The 16,044-nt window shown below is 40.6% G+C and overlaps 1 protein-coding gene across 1 annotated transcript in view; it reads right to left on the reverse strand.

Moving 5' to 3' along the window:
• The window catches only part of LOC109894523 (carboxy-terminal domain RNA polymerase II polypeptide A small phosphatase 2-like), a 28,896-nt gene that overhangs the window by 10,930 nt on the left and 1,922 nt on the right, over positions 1–16,044 (reverse strand). Inside the window, exons 2-3 of the mRNA XM_020488083.2 lie at positions 4,677–4,828; positions 1,160–1,261 (exon numbers count right to left, since the gene is read on the reverse strand). Coding sequence (XP_020343672.1) covers positions 1,160–1,261; positions 4,677–4,828 — 254 coding nt within the window. The remainder of the gene's footprint in view (positions 1–1,159; positions 1,262–4,676; positions 4,829–16,044) is intronic.

Consider the following 16,044-nt stretch of genomic DNA (forward strand, 5'->3'; position numbering starts at 1 on the left):
TGATGCCATCTATTTTGTGATATGCACCAGTCCCTCCTGCAGCAAAGCACCCCACAAAATGATGCTGCCACCCCCATGCCTCACGGTTGGGATGGTGTTCTTCGGCTTGCAAGCCTCCCCCTTTTTCCTCCAAACATAACGATGGTCACTATGGCTAAACAGTTCTATTTCATCAGACCAGAGGACATTTCTCCAAAAAGTACGATCTTTGTCCCCATGTGCAGTTGCAAACCGTAGTCTGGCTTTTTTATGGCGGTTTTGGAGCAGTAGCTTCTTCCTTTCTGAGCGGCCTTTCAGGTTATGTCGATGTAGGACTCGTTTTACTGTGGATATAGATACTTTTGTATCGGTTTCCTCCAGCATCTTCACATGGTCCTTTGCTGTTGTTCTGGGATTGATTTGCACTTTTCGCACCAAAGTCTGTTCATCTCTAGGAGACAGAAAACATCCCCTTCCTGAGCTGTACTACGGCTGTGTGGTCCCATGGTGTTGATCCTTGCGTACTATTGTTTGTACAGATGAACGTGGTACCTTCAGGCATTTGGAAATTGCTCCCAAGGATGAACCAGACTTGTGGAGGTCTACAAAAAAAATTCTGAGGTCTTGGCTGATTTATTTTGATTTTCCCATGATGTCAAGCAGAGGCACTGAGTTTGAAGGTAGGCCTTGAAATACATCCACAGGTACACCTCCAATTGACTCAAACAATGTCAATTAGCCTATCAGAAGCTTCTAAAGCCATGACATCATTTTCTGGAATTTTCCAAGCTGTTTAAAGGCACAGTCAATTTAGTGTATGTACATTTCTGACCCACTGGAATTATGATACAGTGAATTATAAGTGAAATAATCTGTCTGTAAACAATCATTGGAAAAATTACTTCTGTCATGCACAAAGTAGATATCCTAACAGACTTGTCAAAACTATAGTTTGCTTTCAAGTAATTTGTGGAGTGGTTGAAAAAATAGTTTTAATGACTCCAACCTAAGTGTATGTAAACTTCCGACTTCAACTGTATATACTGCATGATCATCTGCCCTGGCTTGCACAGGATCAAAACAACATCTCTCGGAATTCTTCATATGTGGTGAGATAATAGGTCAAGGTTTTCCATAAGCACCATTTCTTATTAAGTGTGTGTGTGTGTGTGTGTGTTACCTTGAATGAGCTGTGCACCAGCGTTTCATCCAGGTCAATGACCACACAGATCTTGCCCTCATCCTCAGGGGTTACCTCTGGCAGTAGACTGGTCTCTGGGACCTGAAAGGGGCAGGACAGGGAGAAGGGTAGGGAGAGGAGTAGGAGGGTAGAGGCAGGGTAGAGGTGGGGAGGTCAAAAAGGAACCACATTACCCAGCCTGCACCACTACATGTTGCACTCATCCTACTCTCTTTTTCACATTACAGTGCACCAGCCTTGTAAGAATCGCATTGACTATAAAAATCACATAAGTCCCAGTAAGTAAGTGGCCATTGTTGATTATAGTTTAGAAATACTTCCGTCCCACCGTTTAAAACTACTGTAAGTGGTTAATTCTTATATCTAGGATTCTTATATTCAGAGTGCACTGTAGTAACATGTTTGGCCACCAGGTTACACTTTTCCCTGTGTTGAACCTTTTCTTGCACAGGGACCCTCTCCCAGGCAAACCGGGACACCATCATACGTTAGCAAAACAGTTTTTCTTGTCTTATCAGGTGAATGGCAAGGAGAAGTAATTAACATTTTAAAATTATTAGACTGGGAATAGTTTTTCATTATTTTGATCTCCCCACATTATAATTGGCTATTGCCTATTAGCTAGAAGGGCAACTTCCAAAAACATTTTCACTAAAAGCAGCTGTTTAGCTGGTAAAACAAAGGTAAGCAATGTGTTGGCAAAGCTTACCAACTGTGTGCCGCATTGGTAGCCTATTCACGGGTGCTTTTTCAAAGCCTAGGGCAGATACTCCTGTGAGTGTAATTGGCTTCAATGAGTGTAACATGCTCAATATTAGGAGTTGAGAAATAATGTGGGCATTATTAGAAAGATGATATTATCCTCTATTCTACTCCAAGTATGTAATTAAACATGTGTTTATTCTGTTAGCAATATTCATAAAAACATTGAAATAACAATAATAAAATAAATACAAATCTCAGACCCTCTGCAGTACCTGAATACCCATCACACCCCACACTTGACGACAGATTCCAGAGGGAATCCATCATCTAATAACCTGGGACTCTGGTACAATTCTATACTGGAATCACGTTCAATGTGAGTTTCAGAAAAATAACCTATGGCCCATCTACAATCAAAATTGAAGACACGTATCCTATTGCACAATACACGGTCCTGGAAAACTGAATTAATTTCCTTTTCCATCCCAAATACAATAGCATTTAACAGCTGTGTATAACGTGTCTGACGATAATGGATCAAAATAACAAAAAAAATGTCATAATAAACATTTGCCTGAGCATCAACCCCAATTTGACAGTTTAATTTAACCCCATTCAGTATAGTTCTAACTTCCACAAAAACCACAGTGATATTGTCCTTTACGTACTTGAAACTGGTAGCGAAGGTTTTGAAGTAGATCAAGCTAATCAGAGAGATGAAAGACCATTAACTAGGTTCTAGAGTCTCCCACTCATCCATCCCAAACCCACCAACAGGGCTCAACACAAACATATATTCTAGGCCTATATCCATGACAGTTCTGAACTGTGTCTAGTAGAAAACAAACCAGCATTTAGGCTACATATGAGCAACAAAGTATTTTATTGGCTTGAGGACAGGCCTAATACAGCCTAGCGTTGGGAGAAAAGTAGCTTAATTTCTGCAACCAAAATATTTTCCTCTTTGGTCTAAATGTGCTGCTGCCTACAAGTAGCCTGCCTATCTATTCTAAACCTATCCACGCTCTCTCTCTAAACACTTAACAGAAGAACAGTGAGGTCCACACGGTCGTGTTAATCTATGTTATAAAGTCAAACATAACAGATGTGGTTTTTTTACTGACTAATGTGTTTGGTAAACAGTTGAAGCATCATCAGTCGAATAGGGTGCTTAGCTAGCACAGGGGAGAGTTTAAGCGGTTAGCCTTAGCTAGCACAGGGGAGAGTTTAAGGTGTGAGCCTTAGTTAACACAGGGGAGAGTTTAAGCGGTTAGCCTTAGCTAGCACAGGGGAGAGTTTAAACGGTTAGCCTTTGTCTGAACAGCTCATATTTAAAAAGCCCATTGAACAACATGTTAACTAAACCAGTGTCATCAATATATAGGGTTTCCACCCACTATGCCCAGAGTGGGTGAAAACACACGTGAGAGGAAATTTCACTTCCTTATGTTATAAAATACATTTAACACAACAAATATGATTATTCATGTTCTGAATCGTTCAGTGGAGTATTTATCGAACATTTCATTAACAGTATCCAAAAAGTCAGGTTTCGTAACCTATTACATCCGATAATACGCACCGAGTTCCTTTAGTGGATTTTACATGTTGTGATGGTAGTCTTCCTGTTGTTTTCGTGGGTTGCAAAAATCGAAATAAGCATGGCACGGGATGAATTAAATGTAAAAGGTTTTGAAAATAAAAAGCTTCCAGTAAGCTCCGTGCTCGGTTGAAAACACTACATGTCTCAAAATGGATCTCTTACCTCTAAATTGTTTCATATCCTGCAGAGTCGAGATGAAAGATGACGAGTTCAATCATTCTCTGTTCTGCTGTGCAATTTTCCTTACTTCTGACCACTCTTTCTCTGGCCTCCATTTATTTGTCCATCTTACAAGGGCAAAAACTAACTTTTGAACCGATTATGATAGAGACATGAGGTTTGGACCATTGGTTTTCTTAGAGGATTATCTATACAATTAACATTTTACCCATGGTCAAAATCTGCGTTTTGTTTGGACACCCTACAATATAAATAAATAAATACAGGGGGAAGATCTGGGAAGCGTGGTAGTTTCAACTGTGGCATTTGAATAATTTAATTATATTTATCTACACCCTATAATCTTGGCTCAATTAAATCCTGAAGACTTACGTGAACTGGGGATTGACTGTTCATGAGCAGTCTAACATCTGAACATGGTGTGGGGACATGAGTCATTAAGCTAAAAGGAACTGTAATTCAGTCACAGATATTAATCTGCAGGGTAATGATATGGGATGCGTCCCGAATGGCCCCCTATTCCCTAAAAAGTGCCTTAATTTTGACCAGAGCCCTGTGGGCCCTGGTAAAAAGTAGTGCACTACACAGAAAACAGGGTGCCATTTGGGATGTAGTTATGCTTACCCACTGACCCAAATACAAGTGTTGTACTGTATGGATCTACTATAGTTGGTAAATTACATTAATAGAGCCATAGTGATTCATATTAGGCCACATTAGCCATTTAATATAGTAATTACATGGTTTATCTAGAGTACTGAACAGTGTGAAAACAGACAGAATAATACTGAATCTGAGGAAATAAGATTGTAGAGCATGAAGACCAATTTATCTGTCAGGGAGAAGTTATAAAATCTCCATCTAGGCTTTATTCTCCATTCACTCCGATTTATCTAACATGACATTTCATTGAATTTGCCACTTTTTAAGACCACTTCTGATGTAAATTGCATCACTACATGCCATAGCCTCTTGGACAGAAGTTGCTGGGGGGGCTGTTTGTGTTACCTTGGCGATCGTCCCATTGTCCTCAGGAGGAAGTAAGGTATCCTGGGCAGGGGGTGGAGGCTGAGAGGCATCCTGTGCTCGGAGGCAACAGAAGAGCGCTTTGAAGATATTTCGGCTCCGAGGCTTCTTTGGGGAAGATTTGTTCACCTGGCCTAGGGAGAGAAGGAACAAAAACAAGATCAACAAATATGTAAATAAAACTCACAGCAGGTGAAACCCATATGGGTATACCCACACCTAGAATATAAGTTAGTGTTTTAATATGGGATAAAGAGAAGAAAATTAAATCCCTTACCCCTAAACAGACTTCGCCGGCACTACTTTCATTTGCAATCATGAGTCTTCCAGTCAATCTCAATCACTAACTAACACCCATAACAAGTAGATCTACAATAACTGACACCCTAATTGGTACCAAACATTTATGATGTCACCCTCTCTGATAACCATTATAAACTGGGTGGTTCGAGCCCTGAATGCTGATTGGCTGAAAGCCATGGTATATCATACCGTATACCATGGGTATGACAAAATATGTATTTTTACTGCTCTAATTACACTGATAACCAGTTTATAATAGCAATAAGGCCCCTCTACTGTTTGTGGTATATTGCCAATATACCACAGCTAAGGGCTGTATACAGGCACTCCGTGTTGCGTTGTGCATAAAAAAACAGCCATTAGCCATGGTATATTGGCCATATATCACACTCCCTCGGGCCTTATCGCTTAAGTATACCCTTAAGGCGGGTTTTCCAGGCACCAATTAAGCCTAGTCCTGGAGTAACGGAGATTGGGCTTGTTTTTTATTCCAGGACTAGGCTTCATCTCCGACGGCCATTATATGCCTTCCATATCGCTCTCTAGAGGAGAATCCTGTTGTCACTAGAATATATCATTCAGGCCTCCCTCCCTAGTCTTTACCAGGGCTGACAGATCAGAGCAGGCAGGAAACCGATCCTGCTCTCTGTGTGGGTCTATTTCTGCATGAACTCAGTTCACAGGGTCAGAGGGAGTCGGCTCCATTTACACACTCAGGCATCTGGGAGGCACGAGAGGAGGAAGTATAAAAAGCCACTGACTGACTGACTGACTGGTCTGAGTCCCAAAAAGCACCCTATTCTCTATGTAGTGGACTATGAGCCTTGGTCAAAAGTAGGGTCAGGATGCTACCAGTATCTCAACACTCGTTAGTATCATGCAAGAAAACAAAACACAAAGCGCATTTAACTTCAGGAAAACAGCACTAATGTTGGAAAGAAACATGTTGTAGGGTTGAATATTTTCCAGTTATTTTACAAAATGTTCCATCCCGAGGATAAATAACTTTGCTCCTGGGTAACCCAGTATTTCCGACCAAAACCAGAAGTGTCATTCTAAAGCATATAAATATGTCTGGATTTGATTACAAATTTTGTAGGAATGAAAATTCAAGCCGGATGCACACTGAACCATACAGTAAAGATATTTTACGAGCGTAAGACATTTCATGAGCCCGAGCCCAAAAGGATTGTGCTGTGATTCAGCGCATGGATAGCACATTACACTACAGAAAACCATAAAAGCCCATAGATAAATGGAACAAGCTCCAGTAGGCTAACCTTTTTGAGTGTGGACTGTATTAGGCCTACTGTACTGTATTAAAGTAGAATTACGCATCTCGATCAAACCATGAAGATGGAAACGAACATGCAATACTGGTACAGGACATGTGTCCGACAACGTTACAATTATAAGCTAGTAAATTTGATTTTAATTTAGAAATGTAAATTTTTTACATTTAGTAGGCTGACGCATATATATATATATTTTATAATATTTCCCCTAATGAAGTGCGGATTACTCTCTCTCTCTCTCTCCATTGTTGCTTCCTCCTTCCTCACTTTCAACAGTTACAGTGCATTCGGAAAGTATTCAGACCCGTTTACTTTTTCCACACTTTGTTAAGTTAGAGCCTTATTCTAAAATGGATTAAAAAATAATCTACACACAATACCCCATGATAACAAAGCGAAAACAAGTTCAGAAATTTTTGCAAATATATTCAAAAACAGAAATATCTTATTTAGATTAAGTATTCAGACCCTTTACCATGAGACTCGAAATTGAGCTCAGGTACATCCTGTTTCCATTGATCATCCTTGAGATGTTTCTACAACTTGATTGCTGCTCCCCAGATTACAGCTCCACTAAAACACACATTTAATTGGTCACTGGGGACGTTTGCAAATGTATGGAAGCATGCTAAACTGGGTCCTATCCCGAAAGACAGCAAAGAACCCATTACTCCTGCCAATAGTCGACCAATTAGTCTACTCCATTCATTCAGTAAGATATTGGAGGGTATTGTGAGTAGACAAATATGGGAGTACATGGAAAAGAATGATCTGTTTACAGTCAATCAGCAAGCTTATCGCAAAACCCATTCCACTACTACTGCATTGGTTGACATGACTGACCAGTGGTTCAATGCTATGGATAATGGCACATTTGTGGGTGTACTATTTTTAGATTTTAGAGTAGCGTTTGATTTAGTGGATCATTAAATAATTTACAAAATTATTGCATTATGGTTTTAAGAAGGTAGCATTGAATTGGGTACAGTCATATCTAACTGATCGGAAACAGTCCACCTATATCAATGGTTATTTTTCTTCCCCTCATGCTTTAAACTGTGGAATACTGCAGGGCAGCTGCCTTGGGACACTTCTTTACTTAATATATACCAATTACCTTCCTTATGTCTTATCTGAAACTCAAGCTACTATATTTTCAGATGATACTATAATTGATACAGTAAGACATCGGTTCAACAGGTACAGCAAGCTCTACAAGTAGATCTGAGAAATATCAGGGAGTGGGTTTGCTGTTACAAACTTGTTTTGAACACCAAGAAAACTAAGGTTATATTGGTCTGTTCCACCAGGAAAAGGCCAACACAGCATGGGCTTAAATTAATGGGGGAGTACAAATTGAGGAAGTGGCAGAAATCAAACTACTAGGAGTGCAGCTAGACAACTGCTTATCAAGGTAGTCTCAAATAACTATATAAAAAAAACTGCATGCATGATCAGAAGGATAGCAAAATATTTACAGAGAAAGATTCTTAAGCAAATAACCCAAGCATTAATTGAGAGTCAGGTGAAGTACTGTTCTGTGGTCTGGGGAAATGCATCAGCAAGTGAAATTAGGAGGCTGCAGATTGTACAGAACAAAGCAGCAAGGATTGTTTACGGAGGAGATATGGATCTTCTGTTGTAGTCATGTTTAATGCTCTTGGTTGGTCATCAATCAACAAGATAATTGAAAAAACGGTCCAACTCTATTCACAACAGTATTCAGTTGGTAAGAGACATACATTCGGTAAATACTAATAGATTGTCCACCATCGATGTGTTATCCAGACAGGCAAAATAACATTTCGATTTAGAGCAATAAAGAAATGTAATAATTTATCAAAGTAGAAACATTTCAATATATAAATTCAAACCATACTTTAAAACCATTTAAATATAACACATAGGAAAGTTGTGCTGGACTTTGGTAGACGAATAATCAATCTATCTTTTAGACAGAGTATTTATCTGGTCAATATATATATTTTCTTTACTGTCCAAACTTGTGAATACAACTGTGGTTTGTGACTACTATGACTTCCCAATGTAGCTAATCCAATTGCATAAATTCCATAAATTCCATAAATTCCAAATTTTCAGAATTTACATAACCGGTTTGGTAACAGATTTGAGTTAATTACTTAATCATTCATGAACAAAATTGATAACTATCAATTACTTGTAGTGTGTTTACAGTTAACGGAATTAACAAGTAAAGGCAGACCTATCTTTCCTCATGAAGGAGAAAAATTGGAAAGATCTTAAAGATATGGGTTTTTGGTAACGGAATTTCAAGGCACAAGACAAAGTTTCTTAAACTTACATATAAGTTTTGATATTAGTTGGCTGTGTTTTGATGCATTTCTAATAATGTTTTAAGACTTATTCTGGTAGATGTTTTCAAAGATCCCCTTTCCATCTTTTTGACCAGAAATCAAAGCCTTTAATTTTTCAACATTTTTATGATGCAAAATGTTTGATAAATGTATGCCTTCAATTTCTCAAAAATATAGACTTAATGTTGGTGCTCATGAGTCCTTTTAAATGGAAATAACCTTCCTGAACATCCTCCCTCCTGGATAAGGTGAACACACACTTTGATGTGAATGTGAAGAGGTGCAAGAGTGGGCCTCTCACTTATCAGAACTAAATGCTTACAGGGCTCTTCAACGCGACCATTTTACTCACATTTGCGGCAAAATATGCAGCCATGCAAACTGTAATTTAAAAAATATATATTTAAAAGTACAAAAATAAAACTGATAATTGTTGCAATGATTACTTCCCTGCAGCCCCTGAATGCCATGGAGAATACACTGACCACAGATTCTTGACAGTCATCTTAGACCATTACTACAAAAAAAAGTTTGTTCAAATGTTTTTCATTGCGCTCCTACATTTCCCAACTTCAGTGCTCACGTGCTCCTTGAAACAAGTACGTAGCCTTAACATGACATTTTTGTCAATACCTTTCTGCCATCCTTTATTGTAAGTCTTTCCTGTTCCCTCTGCCCTGTTCAGGTTAAGGCCTAAATTTACTTCAGACTCAGGTTCCCCTCGCTGGAACCTAAATAAAACTTTTTGACTCTAGTTCAGCCTGCTGTGTCAGAGGATTTGGATTTTCCAACTAAACCAAGTTGATGAGCAACCAAGTTTTATAGGTCATACTCTCAACTCTCAGCTTATATTCATGAGCTTGCCCTTGAGGTCATTGCCATGTAACAAGGTAAACAATGGGGCACATGTCATTCCAAGCCTAAATAGTATGTCTCAAACCATTCTCTCAGCAAAATGCTCTCATGGTCAACAGAGTTGATCGTGGACTGTTGGATATCAGACAAACAGGAATTACACAATTGCATTTCTATTGCTTTGTAACCAATTACAGAATAGTTCACTGATACATTTCATAAGAATTCACCTTTGAAGCTTAGACATAAGGGAATGTAGATGAAAACAGCATACATTAAGTGTACTAGACAAATTATCAGTGCATCTGCATTATAAATGACAATATGTTCAGAATTGTACACATTGATCAGACATTTATTTGATAATTTACAACTCGCCAGCATAGCCAAAACATGAATCAACATGAACACTCATTAGAAATAAAGTTGAGAAATAATGGTGAGACATTTCACGTAAAAACATTTTTTAAATCTTAGAGCCATATGCCTAATATAGGCACCTGGCTGCCCTAGTGTGCAGCACACATTGATTTGTACAATTTGTAGCACTCATCTCCCATCCAATAAAAAAAATACTAAGTAACAAAATGTGATATTTCGTATAAAAGTGAATTACAACCAACTACAGAGATTGATGGGGAGGGGAGTGGGAGAGGAGGACTCATGTACCCTGCTTCCATCATCCATTTGACTTCAGTCACCCAAGACTGTAGCGGAAGGAAAATGCAGCTATGGCCTCCTTATCAGGCCTCTCACACTGAGCAGACAGTGGGGTCCTGGGATGGACAGCTCACACAGCTTCCCCACACATGGCGCTGGATCAAGGATGACCTCGTTGAAGAGGAGATTCAGGAGCCGTCTATGTAGCTTGTAACGTTTTTGAAAAGGAATTAAGAATATATAAATATATGGACGAGGAAAGTCAGAGCGGCAAAGACTACAATACAGTAGATAGTATAGAATACAGTATATACACATGTGAGATGAGTAATCCAAGACATGTAAACATTAAAGTGGCCAATGATTTCAAGTCTGTAGGTAGGCAGCAGCCTCTATGTTAGTGATGGTTGTTTAACAGTCTGATGGCCTTGAGATAGAAGCGGCTTTTCACGCTCTCTGTCCCTGCTTTGATGCACCTCGCCTTCCGGATGATAGAGGGGTGAACAGGCCGTAGCTCAGGTGGTTGTACTTGATCTTTTTGGCCTTCCTGTGACGTCGGGTGCTGTTGGTGTCCTGGAGGGCAGGTAGTTTGCCCTCGTTGATGCGTTGTGCAGACCGCACCACCCTCTGGTGAGCCTTGCAGTTGAGGGCGGTGCAGTTGCCGTACGAGGCTGTGATAGAGCCCGACAGGATGCTCTCAATTGTGCATTTGTAAAAGTGTGTGAGGGTTTTCGGGGACAAGCCACATTTCTTCAGCCCCCTGAGCTTGAAGAGGCCTTCTTCACCACACTGAGTACCATTTCAGTTTGTCCGTGATGTGTATGCCGAGGAACTTAACTTTCCACCTTCTCCACTGCTGTCCCGTCGATGTGGATAGGGGGGGTGCTCATCTCCTTTGTTTTGCTGACGTTGCGTGAGAGGTTATTTACCTGACACCACACTCCCAGAGCACTCACCTCTTCCCTGTAGGCTGTTGGTAATCAAGCCTAATACTGTTGTGTCATCTGCAAACTTTATGATTGAGTTGGAGGCGTGCATAACCACGCAGTCATGGGTGAACAGGGAGTACAGGAGAGGGCTGAGCACGTACCCTCGTGGGGTCCTACCTTCACCACCTGGGGGGCTGCCCGTAAGGAAGTCCAGGACCCAATTGCACAGGGCAGGGTTCAGACCCAGTGCCTCGAGCTTAATGATGAGCTTGGAGGGTACTATGGTGTTGAATGCTAAGCTATAGTCAATGAACAGCATTCTTACATAGGTATTCCTCTTGTCCAGATGGGATAGCGCAGTGTACAGTGTGATGGTGATTGCATTGTCAGTGGACCTATTGGGGCAGCAAGCAAATTGGAGTGGGTCTAGGTTATCAGGTAGGGTTGAGGTGATATGATCCTTGACTAGTCTCAAAGACGTTCATAATGACATGTGCAATGGGGCAACAGTCATTTAGTTCAGTTACCTTTGCATTATTGGGTACAGGAACACTGGTGGCCATCTTGAAGAATGTGGGGACAGCAGACTGGGATAGGGAGAGATTGAATATGTCCATAAACACACCAGCCAGCTGGTCTGCGCATGCTCTGAGGACGTGGCTAGGGATGCCATCTGTGCCGACAGCCTTGCGAGGGTTAACACGTTTAAATGTCTCACTCACGTCGGCCACGGAGGAGGACAGCCCACAGTCCGTGGCACTGTGTGATCTTCAAAGCTGGCAAAAAAAGTGTTTAGCTTGTCCGTGACATAGCTGTTGTTTTTTTGTAGTCTGTGATTGTCTACACATTCTGCTTGAGCTAGCTACTAGTAGTTTGTAAACAAGGCCAAAGCATGGCATAGGCGCACATGTAATGACGGTTAAGGCGGTACATATTCAAGACGCTACTATTGGTGTATATAATCCTCAGCTTTATGCGATGTTACATAAAGCATGAAGTAAATCCTTGGTAGTGCCTGCCTCCTGAATCCAAGTGTTTGACACGGGAGGGGACCACTAACTTTATGATCAAACTTTATCAATGTATCAGCTACAGTCATTTTCCATACTTGAGTCACCCTACTTTGAACTGGTTTCATTCCAAATGTCATCCAACTTGCTCAGGACCTTTAATCTGTAAGTGATGTGGACACTGGGGAACATGAAGCTCCCGATCCGCTTCATTACAGCCCAAAAAATGTGGATTGGATGTACTCGCCCCTCTGTTACCTGTATTCCACGATCATCTTATTTTCAATACTGACCGTGAGGGAGAGGTTGTTGTCCAGGCACCACACTGCTAGGTCTCTGACGACCTCAACGTAGATCAGTCCTACCACCGTTGTGTCGTCAGCAAGCTTGATGGTGGTGGAGTCGTGTGAGGCCACACATTCATGGTTGAACAGGGAGTACAAGAGGGGACTACGCACACACCCTAAAGGGCCCGTATTGATGAGGAGCGTGGCAGATGTGTTATTCTCTCACCGCCTGGGGGTGGCCAGTCAGAATGTACAGGATCCAGTTAAGGGAGGCGTTCAGTCCCAGGGTCCTGAGCGGACTATGGTTTTGAATGCTGAGCTGTAGTCAATGAACAGCATTCTTACATAGGTATTCCTTTTGTCCAGGTGGGTGAGGGCAGTGTGGAGTGTAATAGAGAACATGTCATCTGTGGGTCTGTTGGGGTAGTATGTGGGGAATTCCGACCAGAGATAAACGTGAGTAAATGGAATGCAATTCACTTTTATTGCACTTTTTACTCTCTATGCATATTCTGACCTTGAACTTGACCATGACAATAGCATACTATTCATCTGCTATTTATTTGGGGTGGAGTTTGAACAAATGAAGGTGTTGCGGAGATGTGTCTACAGATATTCCATATTCTGACCTTGACTTAGTTACCTAATAATTACCCCCCTTTTACACGTGAGGAAACCATGAATAAGGTCTAGAGAAGATCTGTTTGATTAACAGAATTGTAAATAGAAATCACTTGTTTTAGATCTATTTTATCATATAATTGCTGGAGACAAATGTGAAACCAGTCATAATGGCAGCAAACTGTAGCATATCAACTTTCCCCAAGTTTATGAAATGCTGTCTCATTATGCAGAATTTAAATGTGTACTTGCAGGGATGGGCACTCTCGAATGTCTTAATTATAGGCTACCCTGACTTTTCGGTTTCCTATTTCAATCATGTTAAATATTAGCCACTATCATTGTTGACCGTCAGTGGGCCTAATAAACTCATTCAAATGCCAATTTACAGTTAGTTCCCTTCAGGTGGTATAACCTACATTAACATTCAATTTATCTTCATTTGCTTCTTCTGTAAACGCCATCATGGCCGTGTGGTTGGTGCTTAGGGTCAGTAGTAACAGTTGATAATATAAGACATGTATGCTAATTAAACGGATACGGAGCACAGACCAAGACGTAACCGTTTGAAAGCGACGCGTAACACGATAATTGGCCGTGTCACAACACAAATCCATGATTAATGCAAACAATAGATGAGGTTATAGCCTATTAAAATTATATTTACACTAATCTTACATTACCGTGGGTTGAAGAACTGAATGTGGCAATTTTCTGAATGAAACCACTTTATTTTGTGCATAAAGGCTCTCCAACCTGTTCATGACTCATAAATACTTCCGAAAACTAAATAATCTATAAAATCAGAATATTTTTTTGATCAACCAATTGGTGCTGAAACAGACTAATATGCAGATATTTCGATAGATTTCTTTCTTATTTTCCCCCACGGAAGGCCTTTAGCTCATCTGGAAGGTCGCTGGGCAGCTCACTGCTGGGTTTCCCTTTGTAATCTGTGATAGTTTACAAGTCCTGCCACATCTGTCGAGTGTTGTAATTGTCATTATTACAAATAAAAATCTAAAAAAATTGGCAGATTAATCGGTATCAGCTTTTTTGGTCCTACAATAAATCGGCATCTAGTTGAAAAATCATAATCGGTCTACCTCTAGCCTACATTGCCGAAAAACAATAAACTGCTTCCTGTTTGCCTGTCAGACATGATGTAGGCCTACCTGTGCAGGACAACAAAGGACAGTTGACGTGCAATAAATAACACCTACCCACCGCAGCTCAAGTCAATCTGAAAAACAAATATGGAGTCTCCCATCTGGGCTCCCGAGTGGCGCAGCGGTCTTAGTCTCTAGCATCTCAGTGCTAGAGGCATCACTACAGACCCTGGTTTAATTCCAGGCTGTATCACAACCCAGCAGTGATTGGGAGTCCCATAGTCCCATCCGGGTTCTAGTTTGGCCGGGGTTAATCCTGATCAGAGAAGGAGCATAAACAACACATAGTGCCTTCATATGAGCTGCAACATCCTATTACCATAAGCGACTCGTTTCAGGAAACTTAGCGTATGTCGCGTGTCACTACTTCACAGGAGAGCCATTTGAACGCAAACATAATTTTTTTAAATCAAAATGCAATTTTGGCAGAAATGGCTTCTGGAACATGTGAAGGTTTGTGTGCCTTAATACTAAACTTGCATCCCATCTGTAAATATGAATACAATTGTTATATTACGAACCTAGTTGGTTTAGCCAAAGGAAAAGTCTGCAACCTTCCCACTAGCCATGATTGACTGAGATAATGAGTGGGCTGGACATGCCGAGATGAGTTTGGATTGGTCTGCCATGTAGCACGCTTCTGTCTATAAAATGAGCTGGTCAGTATGTGTAGGTAATCATTTCGAACGTGGCTTTTATGAAAGATATCACATAGTAGAACTACATAAGTGTTGCTCTCCACTTTCTGGAGGACTAAGTTTTGAAATCAGTGGCACTAGAATATGATAGCTAAGGAGATGGAAAAAATTATAGTAAATATGCAGACACAGTAGAAAAGAGAACACACCGAAGGCTGTTGCATAAAACACCAGTCTCCGTATTACATCTTCAAACTAAGGGCAACCATGTCATCCGTGACAGAGGGAGAAGCGTCAACCCATGTATTTGGGTAAGACAGTCTAGCTAGCTACATTTTCACATTACACATTTCTAATTTTGTCAGAAAGTTGTTTTAATTTCAAGTTAAAGTGCACTGTTAGTAGCTAGCTAATGTTAGCTGGTTGGCTCACAAGCTATTGTTACGTGTATGATCTATGTGTAGTTATATTACTCATATCTCAGAGTCACTTCCAGTGTTGTTATAGCCTAAAGTTAGCTAGCTAACATTGAACCTGGTTGGTTAGCTACCTGGAGGGTAGTAATGTTATAAATTGCGATTATGGTTAATTGTTTAGCTAGCTAGCTACATGTCTAAACAAAAGACTTAACTACTATGCAAGTATCCATATCAATAGAATTTCATTATGTCACTGCAACAACTGTCGATAGGCGGAGCTGGTAAATTCACTCTGGCTATCCACTCTGATTTCAGAGCACTCTCGTCTGGGTGTGCCAGAGCGCATAATAACTTTTCAAACACACAACACCCGTAGAATATGGCCGGTGTCAGGAAACGCTGGCAAAAAAGTGTAATTAAAATTGTTGCCAGCAGCGTGTTGCAGTAACCAACACCCTGGATAAGACAAAAACAGCCTAACTAGCTCTGCTAGGGCAAGTAAAATGATTAGTGAACTGTTCTCTCATTTGTGTCTGGAAGTAGCTAGCAAGCTAGCCAATGTTAGCTTGGGTGCTTGACAGCTGTTAAGTGAGAATGCTCAGACCAATCCTACTCCTCGGCCAGAGCGTCCAGTATGCACCCTGAACGCTCCTAGAGCGAAACGCTCTGAATTTACAAACAGACAATCTGACAACGCTGAGTTTACGAATAACCAGAGCGCACTCTGGCACTCCAGATTAAATTTACAAACACACCCATAGCATAAACCAGCCTTTAGTCTTGAAATCTTTGGTTGTTCAGTACATGGCCTCACGTGAATTCTTAGAG

This window comes from Oncorhynchus kisutch, linkage group LG1 (genome assembly GCF_002021735.2).
Source record: "Oncorhynchus kisutch isolate 150728-3 linkage group LG1, Okis_V2, whole genome shotgun sequence".
Classification (NCBI taxonomy): domain Eukaryota; kingdom Metazoa; phylum Chordata; class Actinopteri; order Salmoniformes; family Salmonidae; genus Oncorhynchus; species Oncorhynchus kisutch.